General features: G+C 48.8%; 1 protein-coding gene across 9 annotated transcripts in view; it reads right to left on the reverse strand.

The window, feature by feature from the left end:
• Window positions 1-14,267, reverse strand: part of CARMIL1 (capping protein regulator and myosin 1 linker 1) — a 244,063-nt gene that overhangs the window by 62,351 nt on the left and 167,445 nt on the right. For all 9 annotated transcript variants that reach the window (XR_014022096.1, XR_014022097.1, XR_014022098.1 and 6 more), the window contains 4 exons: window positions 10,932-11,104; window positions 9,219-9,287; window positions 8,232-8,325; window positions 2,220-2,318 (listed from right to left, as the gene is read on the reverse strand). Coding sequence is in view for 4 of the 9 variants with exons in the window: in XM_081295124.1 (XP_081151250.1) it covers window positions 2,220-2,318; window positions 8,232-8,325; window positions 9,219-9,287; window positions 10,932-11,104 (435 nt within the window). In the remaining 5 variants the exon portion in view is untranslated. The remainder of the gene's footprint in view (window positions 1-2,219; window positions 2,319-8,231; window positions 8,326-9,218; window positions 9,288-10,931; window positions 11,105-14,267) is intronic.

The following is a 14,267-nucleotide window of genomic DNA, read 5'->3' on the forward strand; positions in this document are numbered from 1 at the left end:
TAGCTCCGCTCTATCTGCACAGACACATCCTTGGACTCTTCCAGTGGCTTTCACTTTAAGACTTCAGAGCACACTTATCTTTATGTCTGATTTGTGAATTACGGAAAGTAGCAGTTGATACCATGAAACGAAACCTTAAAAATTCAGCATCCTTCCGCTGGCCCTCAGCTTGTCGTCTTCAGGGCCGACCTTTCATTATTACAGAATCAGGATTTCAACACTGATGTTCTGTGATGTAATCATTAAGTCTTCCCTCACTGTCCAATTTGATATTAAAAGCCTCAGTCCTCCAAAACTCAATTACAAAATTGGAATTGTAGGCCCCATAGAAGGACCTAGACTCCTACTTCTCCTAAACCTACAAGTCGACGGTCTCGAAGTCGGAGCCTTGTAAGACTTCCAGTTGCCCTAACTTCTGCAATTCTACTCTGTTTCTTGTTTGTACCTCAGATGGTGTACTTCTTTTTCTTTGTTATGCTCAAGTAAGTTTTTTTGTATGGGGCATGTGGGGAAAAAATAGTGAGTCCATGACTGGAAATATTCTTGCTGTGTCTTCACACCTGTGTGACACGACGGCTGGATACAGAATCCTTGGTCCAGATTAGATTTCCCACTGAAAATAGACGATAGGACCTCGCTCACTTCCACCAATTGGGATGGATGCAAAAAATCGGTTCTTCTGTTCTCTTAAGAAAACCTGGGATGGGGACGCAGCTCAGTAGCAGAGGTCTGCCATGCAGGGGCCCTGACGGACCCAGCACTGCAGGAAACACCTCTGTGGAACTCAAGAGGCTTTCCTTTCTCCTAGTGGTTCTGACCTCACTTGTCCGCTTGCCTCTGACAGCGGCTAGATGTGGATCTTTGGTCCACTCACTGTGATCAGTTTCAGTGGGCCATCTCAGCTCCAAGACCCTTGTGACGTGGTGTCCTTCTGCTCGGCCCTGGAGCATCTGTCCCTATCAGGATGTCTTGGTCATTCTGACTCTGGCATCCCAACTTTTCCTTCATATTTTTTATGTCTTTTTACTACATGTCATAAAATTTCTCTCCAGTTTTTCTTCCAGAAGAACAGCTTAGTTCATGTCCAATGAGCTTATTAGTTCCGAATTAGTGACATTTAACTTGCTCAGCAATATTCACAATTTTCTGACCCCTCCTTCCACAGTAGCCTCTTAATAGACAGACATAGCATATTTGCTCAAGTCCCAAGAACTCACTAATTACAATTTTATTTAAAGTCCTCTACTGTCCTCTGAATTATCTGAGCTCGGTACCTCCATTTATCTTGTTCTTTGACATACTCTTTGCTTTCTTCAAATATCTTGGGACCCCTAATTTTGCTAATTTGGGGAGGAAAACAGTCTATACTTTTAAGAATTACTGTTACAATTTGCTGAGAGCCATAGCTAAGTCGGAATGACACATGGCATTTTTGCCAGAAGGTGATGCCAGCAAGCCATTGAGACGATGATGGTTATGTTAAGCTGTGTATTCAATTGCATATTAGACCCCTGCTGTCTGCCTGGGCCTGCTACTTTGGAGTTCTCAGGGATTCCAGGAGAGTTCCCAGTGGTTGGGGAAGTGCTGGAGGAGGGATCTTCCGGAGGAAGGATTTCCGTCTGGTGTGTGGTGTGTCCTTCGTGGGAGTGCAGAGAATAAAGGAGTTCCTGTTTTGAACCTACAAGGCTGTGTGGTGGCTCGGTTATTTTGTGCCCAGCCAGACTGCGGCAACAATTCTCTGCTCCCTCTCTCACATGGGTAGAAAGAAGAGTAGTGAAGCAGAAGAGACTGGCACCTCCGTTTCTCCCCTGCCCTCGAGTGTTAAGTGGTTTTCAACAAACTCTTAAGGATGCACAAGGACCTGGGCATCCACACGCACTCACGGAACTGCAGAGGAGTAGGGAGAGCAGACCACATGTCTCCGAGCTGCAAATCTGAGGACTCTTGGACTCCGCTGTCTATCAGAAGTTCCTGATCTTTGTACGTAAACCTAAACCACACCTTGCTGGTGACCCCGCAGGCTCAAAATCAGTGACCACCCTGGGCATCAGCATGGGCTGCTTCCGCCCTCCGTCTCCCCGAGCTCCTCTCTCACGTCTTTCCTACCTGGCTGCCACTCTCAGAAACCAGTTCTACAGCCCCACTAGGAATGAGTCCCATGAGAGAGTCCTCCGCTCCAGGAAGCCCAGCGAGGGGAGGAAGGAAGCCAGGTGCCTTACCTGCTGGGTGGTGCTGGTGATGATGCCCTGCTGCAGGCGGTAGGCCTGCTCTTGAAGGTACTTCCTGGTCTCGTGGTTCCGCAGCAGATAGTTTTCTATCTGGAAGTCAAACAGATGCATCTCTCAAGACACACAGTTCCATAACTGAAAATCTAAGCACTGTTGTGCACGTGCTGCCAGACCTGGACCCCACACATGAATGGGACGGGGAGCTGCTGGTCCCTGACATTTATTATTGCTGTTTTCATTTGAAAATTGACTTTCGGGTATTTGGAGTAATTTCTGTGTGACTCAGTAGCTGATGAATAGAAGCTGGTGTTTAGTTGCCAGAAGGGTCAGAGATCCTGTCTAATGACTTCTCATCAGTGGCCAGCAAGAGGTGCCATTCCCTCTAATGAGTGTTACTTCCACACAGCTCAGCAGTGAGGTGAACACCCCCCACCCCCGACACAGAGCGCGCAGGTGGGACTCTCCGAACCTCAGCCTGATTCGTTGTCGAACACTTTTGTTTTAAGGAGGGAAAAGACTAGCTACAGAAATTAAAGACTGCGGGCTGGTGCAATCAAAAGACATACAACAACCCCATCAACCTGTCAGAGTTTCATATTTTCTTAAAACAGTAGAGCAAATCAGAAAATGGATTTCCACAGAAAGAAAAATCCTGAAGTTGCTTGGCATCTTGTGCTTATGCCCAATCTCCTATGAAAAACCAAAACGTGGAAGGGATAAACGATTCAGAGAGAGGATCCAGGCAGGGTCACACGCCCTGGACACACTGAACCAGAATGCAGGTTAACTCTTCACAGTGATGGGTTTTAAAAAGACCGACTTGATGAGGGTCAATATGCCAACTACACTTTTTTCACTTGTTTGTTTTTATTCTGCTACTTAACACTTGGCTTTTAATTTGCCACTGCAACTCCCTGGTGAAGAACTGCTATTACTGTGAAGCCCTCAGTATTATTACATTTTCATTTTCATTTTCCATATGCTAAATGACTACTACTTAATAGCAATTAGGAACAATTAAAATACAGAGTGTAATTACTATCATTCGTGGAAACTATAATGAGTATAGTCTTTATTCTACTAAATATAAAAGAAATTATAAAATGAAGAGATCCCTGAAATGAAACATCATTAAGATGACACATTAATGCCCTGACATTCTGTGACATCAGCTTTCTCTTACTGCCTCCCAAGGTGACACCACTACCACTGTAAAGGGCTTTGCTAGGAAGATGCTGAAATGTGACGGGCCTGGCTCTGTTCCTGTCCTTTCACAAATGGCCTCACATTTGGCTGGCCTGGGTCTGAGGGCCACCGGGTTGTTCAGGAGGCTCGTCTCACACAGGTCGGGTGCCCGGGGCTGGCCCTGGGCCTCTAGACCTTTCCCAGGCCCACCCATCATGCTTCCCAGACCAAGCCAGGAAGGAATGTTGAAGGAAAACAGCCTTCGATGCTTGTCTCTCATAACAAGCTTACGGGGACGATGAATGGCCACTTTCCAGTATCCTTAAGGTCAGTCATGTGCCCACTACCACTGAAGCTATTGGCATCTTGGCAGAACAGAATGAAGTTCCTTCCATGCACCATTCCAACTCCTGGGTTAGTAAATGGGACCTGGGCCCTATCAGGGTAGAGCACTTGGCTAGCCTGGCATCACCGGCCCTGGGTTCCATCCCAAGTACCACGGGAGAGGGAGGGAGGGGGGGAGGGAGGGCCTGGCTAGGGGCCAACGGAGCCTTTGTCGTGTTCTCTGGACCCTTGGGAGCAACGGTGGCTGGAGATCACCTGGGAAGAGTCAGACACCTGCAGGCTGCTGCAGCAGACAGCACTGGCAAAAGGAGCGAGCAACTGCAGTTGAGTAAAGGAACCCTGCATTTAAAGAAAAAGAACTAGGAAGAGGGAGTGCTGACCACAGTTCTGCCGTCGTTGGTTTTTAGTGGATTAAAACCAACAAACACAGTTTTCCACAGGGCAAAGATCTACTATTAAAATGAAAACTTGCACATGTAACAGAGGAGTTAGGTGTCACAAGAAAAACCAAAAGGAACTGTAAAACCATCCATTTGTCAACAAAAAGCACAAATTCTACACTTAACACCTCGCCTGCTCCTGGTCCCCAGCCCCCGGTCCCCATGTTTCGCTCAGTTCTGGGCTGTGACGACTCTTCACAGAACTGGGTGAGCCTGGGCCACATTCACAACATCCTACTCACGGCACACGTGTCCTCTTCTCCTCTTCTCCCTTCTGTTTTAACTGAGCCTTTTATAGAATTGCATGTTTCTTCTCCCCTTTTATCATACCAAGTATACAGCTGAGCATGCCTAATCCCAAAGTAAAAAATCCAAAAGGCCCCCAAATCCAATTTTTGTGAGCACTGACCTGCTGTCATTGGTGGGAATTTTTACATCTGACCTTGGGTGGTGGGCTGCAGTCAAAATGCAGCTGGGCTGGGGCTGGGGCTCAGTGGCAGAGCCCTTGCCCAGCAAGTGTGAGGCCCTGGGTTCAATCCTCAGCACCACATAAAAATGAATAAATAAAATCATGGAAAAAAATCTTTTAAAAATTCTCTCTATAATATATATATACACACACACAAATTTATATTTTAAAAATGCAGCTGTGCTGAGTATGTCATGGGGAATTACCTTTCGGCAAGATGCTTGAGGTGCACGTGAAACAAGGGAACTTTGTGTTTGAACTTGGGTCCCATCCTCGAGATGTCTCATTATGTGTATGCAAATATCCCCCATTTTTTTTTAAAGTCCAACTTCTGAAATATCTCTGGTCCCAAGCATTTCAGATAAGGCACACTCAACCCATGCTTTATACTGTCTGTTTAGTGTGTGAAGTAGGCCTTTGTGACCCTTCCGAGGCGGCTGCCCACCAGCGCGGCCACTTCCCTCCGGCCCTCAAAACACTGCTGCCAGTCACCTCCCTTCTCCACCCACTGTGACCATGGGTACGGTTACTGAAGAAGAGTCACCGTCGGATCTCCTCCGCTGGTCCCTTCTTTACCTGACGCACATCCTTTCCCGCCTCTCTGAAGAGCGTCTTTCAACACTCCCTGGGAGGCAGATCCAGTGGCGACCCATCCTGGGTGGACATGTGTGTGAGAATGTCCACTTCTTCTTCACTCTTGAAGGACGATTTCACTGGGTACAGACTCTCAGCTGCTGTTTTTCTATCACCACTTCATAAATACTTTCCACTCTTCTTTCTTACACGGTTTCCAGCAAAACGTGGGACGGACCCTTCCCGTCTCTCAGCACATCGGGTGCCTTTCCCCCAGCTTCTCTGCATTCTCTTTACCTTTGTGGACTGGATGGAGAGGCCTGTGTAGACTGTTCTGGGCATTGTCCTGGTGTCCCTTTCTTTCTGGACTGATAGTTCAGTGCCTGTCACTAATTGGGGGACGATCTCAGCCATGTTTCTTGCATTCCTTTCCCTCTCTCCTCCATGAACTCTATGGCGTACCCATTACCTCTCCCACTGCTGCTCCACGGTTCTGGGTGGTCTCGGGGTGTCGTCTCCCACGTCCCCTTTCTCTCTGCATCTCACTTGGAGGGTTTCCATTGACGACTCTTTCCTTACGTGTGTCCAGGACACTGCTGGGATCATTATGGCTTTATTTTCTGTTAACTTTTAGTTCTAGAATTTCCTTTTGGTTTTTTCGGGGAGGGTCTCTCCCTGCAGAGCCGCCGATGTTCACATTTCCTGTTGCTGCGGTGCCAGGGGCTTTGCCGTGTAGGATCCTTGCTTCTGTCTCCCCTGTTGTTTGGGGGTTCCCTAGAAACGCCTCACCTCGAGGCTGTCTTGCTGCTGCTCAGTTGGAACCCACGGTCACACCGCGGGTGTGCGGAGGCAGAGTCAGGGAGGAGAGGCACTCGATAACCTTGTGATTAAGTTAGGGGTGTTCTTGGTCACCCCGAGTCCCTGGGCCACGACTTCCACAATTGCTAGTTTCTATTTTAGTCCTGGGAGTGAACCCAGGGCACTTTACCACCCACCTACTTCTCCAGTCTGGTTGCCAGGCTGGCTTTGAACACGCGACCCTCCTGCCTCAGCCTCCCAGACATGGCATCGCAGGGAAACGTGAGGGGAATTTTCCACAATGTTTGCTATGACAACTGGGAGGGGCTTCTGGAAAGAAAGTTCACTCCAGGTTAGAGCCTCCTGGAGACGGGGACCCGGGAAGTCAGATTCAGCCTCCAGCAACCCTCCCCACAGCTCGGGAGTCTACTCTCCTGGCTACTCTCCTGGCTCTGGCTCCGTCCGAGGACCTCGCTAAGTTCACTGGGAGCTCCAGTACGCACTGTCTGTCCAGGTTTCAGGGTGATCCTGTACCTAAGAAAAGTGGCTGACTTCTGTTTTTCTCAGGATTTCTTCTGTGGTGGGTGTGGGAATGATGACGGCCTCACTCACTGACAACCCAAAGCCAGAAACCTGGCAGGCTTTGCTCTGAGCCTGCTGATGTCCGCGCAAAGTCAGACGCCTGCAGTCGCACACTCTTTTCCTATCTGCTACTTTGCCTGGTTCTCATGGTTACCTTGGTCAAGTTAATAAGTTTCCCTACCCTTCAGTTTCCTGATCTGCAAAATGGGGATATAACAGAACCCATCTCATTTGCTATTTCAAAGATCACATGTATTTATTTTTGAGAAGCACTTAAAACAGTACCAGGCACCCATGTGTGAACCTACTTGTTAAGGATCTGATAAATATAATTAGATAAGCATGAGAATCTGAGCAGATGGCCTACGTGGGGAACTAAGGTACTCTGAGAAGTCCTGGTGGCCTGCTGCTTGACTTCAGTCTCTGCAGACACACATGGCAGCGTGGGAAGAATGAGCCCACAGCACAGCCCTGACTCGGCGACTCGGCCATCACCGAGATCCTGTCTCAGTGTCTGAGGTTCAGGGACTTGCATTTCTAGGGAGTTTGCTGAGGTAGAAGAAAAGGGAGAGTAAGAGTTGGTAGAGATGAAGTCCAGGTGGCAAGAAGACAGATCCTGGGAAGAATGCCCCGCACCTAAGGAGAACCAGCACCACTGGTCCCGACGGCCACTGGAGAGGGAGGGGTCAAGGTTCTGGTTTGCTTGGATTAACCATGAAATATGATGCTAATCCTTCTTGGAAATGAGATAAGAGGGGGCCAGTGTGGTAATAATGCCAGTGAGAGAGGGCAGGCTGGGAGGAGGCCTCTGCATTAGGAATGGGGTAGGGGAGCGAATGCAGAGGCTCAGGCTGCAAACTGGCCGACTGTGACTGACAGGCCGAGGGAAACAGGGCAGGACGTGGAGCTTGGACGTCTGGAGAGGAAGAGAACAGAGCAGGAAGAAAGACTTCAAAGATACCCCTGCAAATGTCACCATAGTAAACAGGGAACCGCCTTCTTGGGCGGGAGATATTTGAGCACATCTAAAATGGAAAGCCAGGGAGCCATAGAAAGCAAAATTGAGGACGCGGAAGACCAGGGAGGACTCAGGGCACGACGGAGGCCATCGGAGACACTACAGATGGCAGGGCTTCCAGGGAGAGGCTGCCGTCGTCCCAGGAGTGGAGGCCAGGACGGCAGGATCTGGACGTGGCTGTAGACGGTGAAGTGCGTACGCTTACGTACTGTACATATGGCAGCGAACGCTCAATAGTTTCCCAATTTCTTGATAGAGCAGGGAGCCGAGGTCCTCTGCTGAGGACGAAGGGGAGGGAGGGGTTTGAGTTAACATCCTGTTCCCTGCATTTGCCAAAGGATGATCCCAGGAAGTCATCTGCGCCCAGGCTCTGGCATGCTGATATCGCAAGAATGCTACCTGATTCCACTAAGATTTCATGGTAAGTCTTAGCTGTGTCTGATTCCTCCCTGCCTCATGCCTGGCGGGATCGTAAGAATACACACAAAGTTTCAGAACCTCGGTAAAGTAACAGAGTTCTGCTCCTGAGTTCAGAATCACAGTCGCGCAGCTCAAGTGAGTTTACTGGAGCCGAGCTACTGAGCCTTCAGTACCTTTTGCAGAGCGTCTTCTGTCTTCTCAGGGCTGGTTTTAAGGGCTTGAGAGGCATCGTACATGGGAATCGGCATGAATCTCAGCGTGTAGTTCCTAGAGAAAGAGAAAGCAATGGGCACGTTTTAAGATGGCTTCCTGACACCTTAGACTCTTATCTTAAATGAGAGTCTTGGAAAAGTCTATCGCTGGAATATCGCAGCTTGGCCTTCTTTAGCACCCACACGCAACACCTGTGCCACCTCCTGAATTCACTCTGCCTTTTGTTGTTTTATTCTCATTTCTGAATTACATCAAGGAAATTGTGTAAGTGGAAAATTTATGTAAAATGAAAAATTTATGTAAAATAATGTAAACTGAAAATTTTCACACTGGGACTGGAAACATGGATTGAGAGAAGGCCTAGGGGAAATGCCCAGCTGGACCTGCTGCTGGGTTTTAGTGACCACGGATCTGAACGAACCTGGGTCACCACAGTGAGCAGGTAACACCAGTCCTGAACAGGTCCAGGGGAAAGATAAAACATGCCCTTGCAAAGCAAAACCCTTGAGAATCCACAACTGCAGGTTTCAGGTCATGTAATAAAAAGTCTCCTAGCAACATCTGACCACTGGCCATTTCACCTTTATCGTTTGGACCTTGGCTTTTTTGTTTCTTCAGTGGATTGTGTATAATGGGCAAAGGAGAAGACTCATAGAGATCGACTGTGAACCACAGAGGAGGGAGAGACGAGGCCACGCCACGATCTCGCGGGTTCTCAGGACTGGTGGTGGCTTCAGCCCGTCAGGCGTCTCTGCCCTCATCATGAAGGTGAGAAAACTCACTCCAGGAGAAAGTCGGTGTCTTCCTGGCCCCGTGGCTGGACACTGGACCCAGACCTGATCCCAACCCCTGTTGCTCACGTCACCCCACAGTTCGTACTGACACTGCTGGTTCTTTAGTATGTTTTTTTTTTTTTTTTAGAAAAGAAGAAACTTAATTGAACTTACTTTTCCATAGCAACAGCTATGTCCTGAAAGCCTTGGGCAGTGATGTTGTTCTTGTCCCAGATCACAGTCCTGTTGAAAACCGAACCACGTGAGTGATGAGACTCCTGTCGGACAGAAACCACGCACCAGCAGCACCAAGCACCACACAGACTGCTGTGAGCGGGGACTGACGGCCACCTCCATCTGTGCTTCAAGCAAGACGGGATGAGTGTCTCCAACGTCACGCCAGAGTCTTGTGGTTTTTTTTTTTTTTTGGGGGGGGTGCTGGATGGGACCAGTCCATCTGCATGCCAAGTGTGGGTGCCTACCACCGAGCTCCCCGCAACACTGTGATGTAACACATGGACCCACCTGGGTAGTGTTTTCAGAAAAACTATACTTAAAAGCATCAGCACAGAGATTAGCTGACTAGTATAATACCAATATTTTACAGTCAGAAAACTCTAAAACCTGATTCCCCTAAAACCCTCCCCAAAGCGTTTTCATATTCTGTCTGAAGCTATTTATTTATAAAAAGAAGCTCATCACCCACAGGCCCGATGCACACAGTTCCAGGTACTGAGACGATCTCCGTTCTGAAGGCAGAAGAGAACCATTCCATATTTTCCTGATCCCTGTCCTGGTGTGTTTAGCGACCCTGGGAACTGCACTCGCTCTGCTGGCAAAACTCCAGCTACTATAAATGGCAGCTTGTTGACCTGCCAAGCACAAGGCCTATTTTGGAAGGAAAGTCCTACACTGCCCCCAGAACACGCATGCTCTAGAGGTATTTTGGGATGTGTTAGTCCACCCTGGCACACGCGGTGAGGCACACTCAGTGTGTCTGGGTGACCCCGGGCTCACGACGGCTACTGCTTCCCCGCCCCAGGCCCAGGGACTTCCTGATATTCACCCTGACTTTCAGAGACTCTGCTGATGCTCTTGGCTGTGGCTTTAGTGCAGACAGAAGGTTCAGATTCTGCCTTATGCCAGAGAATAAGGGAACCACCCGGAATGGGCCCTGGGGAGTGGACCATCGGGGAACGTGTCTCTGAATGACGGATGGTGGTGGTGTGACAGCATGGCATGTCTTTTTAAAAAACCACACCTGGGGAAACTGCAGATGAAAGTTGCTTAAGAAACAGCTGACCCCCAGTGTGAGCTGCCAGCAGACCTCGGGTACTCTTGGGCTTCAAGTCTGTATGTTGGAGGGGCTGGGAGTGGAGATAAGACCGTGGGCTCACAACCAGGCATGGGCCATGAGCGAGGCGGGCATTCTGTCTGCAGGACCAGGTTACAGAGGCTGCTGGTGCGGTAGCCAGCTGGGTTGGCGCAAGGACACCCCACGACGTTCTCAAAACTAGACATCGCCTGACGGTGGATCTCACAGAATGTGCCCATTGTGAATGTGCCTGGCTGTGTGGACAACCCCGGTGTCACTACTTCCCGCTGCGTGGCTCTGCTCACTTAGCACGGCTGGCAGAGCCGCCTCATCTCACTGCCGTGACCCACAACAGCCTATGTCAAGACTGAACAAGAAGCCAGGTTGCTCTCCATCAGGGTCAGTTACTGAAGGCGACAGTCTGAAGGAGTCCGTGCAGACTCTGAAGCCTCCCCCTGGACTAGCACCGCAGACGGCCCCTGTCCGTCTCCCTCCCTGGAGAAGCCCAGACCCCCAGCACCGCTGGCTCCCCAAGGCCACCCCACTGCAGGCCCGGGAGTGCGGCTGCCTACCTGAGCTTGGTGTTGATCTGCAGGGCTTTGGCCAGCATCTTGGCTCCCATGTCCCCCATTCCGTTCCCGCTGATGTCCACTTTGGTCAGGGAGGTGTTGCTTCCCAGGGCGTTGATGATGATGGTGACCTCTGCCTTGAGCTTGGAGTCAGCCAGGGACAAGGACTGCAGAGGCTGTGGAGCAAGCAACACCCGGCGCTCAGCAGACTCACTGGAGAAGCAGACGCTCACCCCACCATGTGCAGAGGCGCAGGGACAGACCCTGTGTGCAGCGCTTGACGTTAGGACCCCGTCTAACAAACACTGATGGAGGGGACTGGAGCATCTGGCCCAAAGCAGACCACGGAAGGATGCTGGGAGCAAGTGTGTTTAAGCTGCAGTACCGGCTGCTTCTCTCCAGGGGGAGCTCTGCTCTGGGGAGAGGAACATCCTGGGCCTCAGTGTGGCTCCAGGGTCCTTTCACCAGCTCTATTTCAATACAAGGTGAAAGGACACTGTAAAGTACCAAAGAGGACAAATGCAAATTAAAAGCCAGCCAAGATCAATAATCACTGACATTTATGGAACGATGACTATTCTGACCCCTGTTTAAGCTTCCGTGTGCATTAATTCAGCACCCAAGGCCTGGGTGCTGATGTTACTCCTTCTTCCCCATGAGACACAGAAAGGTCAGGTGACACAACCAAAGTCACATCGTCAGAGAACAGATGAACTGGGACCAAACCCCATTTAGATAGTCTCCTTCCAGATTTCACCCCTTAACCACTAAGTTATGGTACCCCAGTTAGCTCAGGCTAGAACTTTCTATCGTCATCACTCCTTAACTTTTAGGTTTTAATCAGAAGACACACCTATAATCAAACAAAAGCAAAAGTCAGATTTTGTGTGGACTTTTTCCCCCCCAGTGTTGGAGACTGGACCTAGGGGCCTTCTGCCACTGAGCCACGTCTCCAGTTCTCCAGGCTGGCCTCGGACATGCGGCCCTCCTGCCTCAGCCTCCTGAGTAGCTGGGCTGCCTGCCCCGGATTCTACCCTAAGCCAGGTGACGAATCCAAACAAGCTCACTCATGGTCCAAGCCAGAGCCTGAAAGCCACGAGGGCTGGGGCAGAGTTCTGGCAGTAGAGTGTCTGACCACTGCTCACTTCTCTGGCTCTACTGCCTTCCTGTGCATGGGTTCTCATGCTCCTGGAGCCATAACTCAAGTAGTGAGCGGGCAGGAATCTCAGGACTGAGCCGGCAAGACTGGAGAAGTCAGCAGTCTTCAGAGCCGGGGACAGGGCCCCCTTCTGGACGGCATGGAGTGGTCCATTAGCAGCTCCGAAATTACAGGTGAGAACTGGAAGCAGATTCTAGGATTAACTATGGCTACGTGGTGGATGGAGTTTGGGACTGGGGCTCTCAAGATGTGCCTGGGTGGTCTCCATGATGACCCACACAGACGAAGGTATAACTGTATCTGCTCAACCTGCCAACACTGACTCCAGGGGACACCTGAGGGGCATATCTGCCCAGTCAACCAGACTGACTCATGAGGACACCGGACAGAGGCCATCTGCCCAACCAACCAACACCAGCTCCAGGGGGACACTTCACACAGGGCTGTCTGCTCGACCAAGGGACACTGACTCCAAGGGACACTTGAGAGAGAACCACCTGCCAAAGTAGGGCAGGTGAGAGGACGAGAATTAATGCATCAAGACTGTCAACAAAGCACCATGATGGTTTGGTTGGTATTTGTTGTCTTTTTCTCTGAATTTGTATCACATTGTCCAAATTTAATATGTCTATGGTAAAACTGAAAGGTAATAGTGCATTAAGTAGAATAAATTTATGAAAGTAGGTAGACTGCAAGGGCTACGGTATGGAAGGCCTCAGCTAAAAAGCCGATGTCAAGATTCAGGCAGGTTTGGTGAGGTGGCTTCAATTTTCTCCATCTTACATTCAGGTAAATGGAAAAGACAACTGAAAGTGCTTCAGACCCAGGCAGCCTAACGTTTCAAACAAAAGCAACTGCAATGTTGCTTTAATTGAAAGCCATAATTACACCTGCCATCATTTCAATGATCTCTATTCACCTACGACGAAAATGATGTACAAGGATTCTTCCTAGTACTGGCAAGCCGCCAACTCTCCTTGCTCACAAACACCGATCCAGCACCATATTCAAATTCTAAGACACCCCAGTTAACACTGAAAGATAACAGGCAGAGTCGTTAATGGCCACAGCACAGCCTGAAATGGCATGCATATTTATGAGGCCATTGTGCCTCAGTGGAACATTACTATTTGAATCTTCACTATTTCTTTTCTTTGCTCAGTGTGCTTAAGCTGCAGTGGTTTCTTGTCTTAGGCACCACCAGGAGAAACACCTTCTGTTGTTGGTCACAACGTGTGTCTGTATGTAATCCTGCAGCACAATCTCTGTGACCTCGGCCCCGTGACTCTGGGTCCAGCAGGCTGAAGACCACGTGTACACCCAAAGGTTGCAGTGGAGCCCACAGGTGTCTATGTTTCCCGGCTAAGTGCCACCATGGGCCAATAAAGGATGTCACAGGTGTCAGAGAGCAAGTTCTGCAAACACGAGGTCTAAATGTCAAAAGTAGAGATTATATTTATATATGCAAAACTCTCAGATAAATGAATCAAGAAGTTAGCCCAATGGTACCAGCTGTTTGTGAGATTTCTGAACTCACAAGACTTTTAAATTGCTTTGTACCTACTGATTCAGCAGATGAAAAAAACAGAAGCCACCTCCTTTAGGAAAAAAAGCCACCTCCTTTTCAATGACATGAAATAAAAAGCCATTCATAGCACAGCATTATTAGCAACACATTAATCAAACTTTTGCATTGGCAGAGATAACATTTATAGCAAACTTTATCATTTGCAAGTATGTTTTAAGTGAGTTTTAAATATTATCTTTAAAAGAGTTTTAAATTATAGAAACAAAAGATCCTTACATAATGTGTGAAACATGAAAGATATACTATTTTCATAAAATAAAAAAATTTTCTAAAATATGTGCTAAAATATTTTGGGAAAAATATTAACTACGACTCTGCAACACTGGTTTTCCTCACCCTTTAAAATCGGGCCAATACTGGAAAACCTGAAACAAAGAAAGCAGAGCGCTACCAAGTCAAATCAAATGTGTAAAACGAACAGCATAAATTCTGAAAAGCGTACATTGCATTCTAATTGTGCCCCTAATCTTAATAATCCAGTGGAAGAGTCACAAAATATGGAGCTCATTAGCAAATGAGGACAGAGAAGTGCTGAGTCCTTCAGTGATAACAGGGGCCACTGTGTCGCCCACACTGGGAAGTTTATGCACAC

The sequence above is a fragment of the Spermophilus citellus genome (assembly GCF_964194105.1).
Source record: "Spermophilus citellus genome assembly, chromosome: 5".
NCBI classification, from domain to species: Eukaryota; Metazoa; Chordata; class Mammalia; order Rodentia; family Sciuridae; genus Spermophilus; species Spermophilus citellus.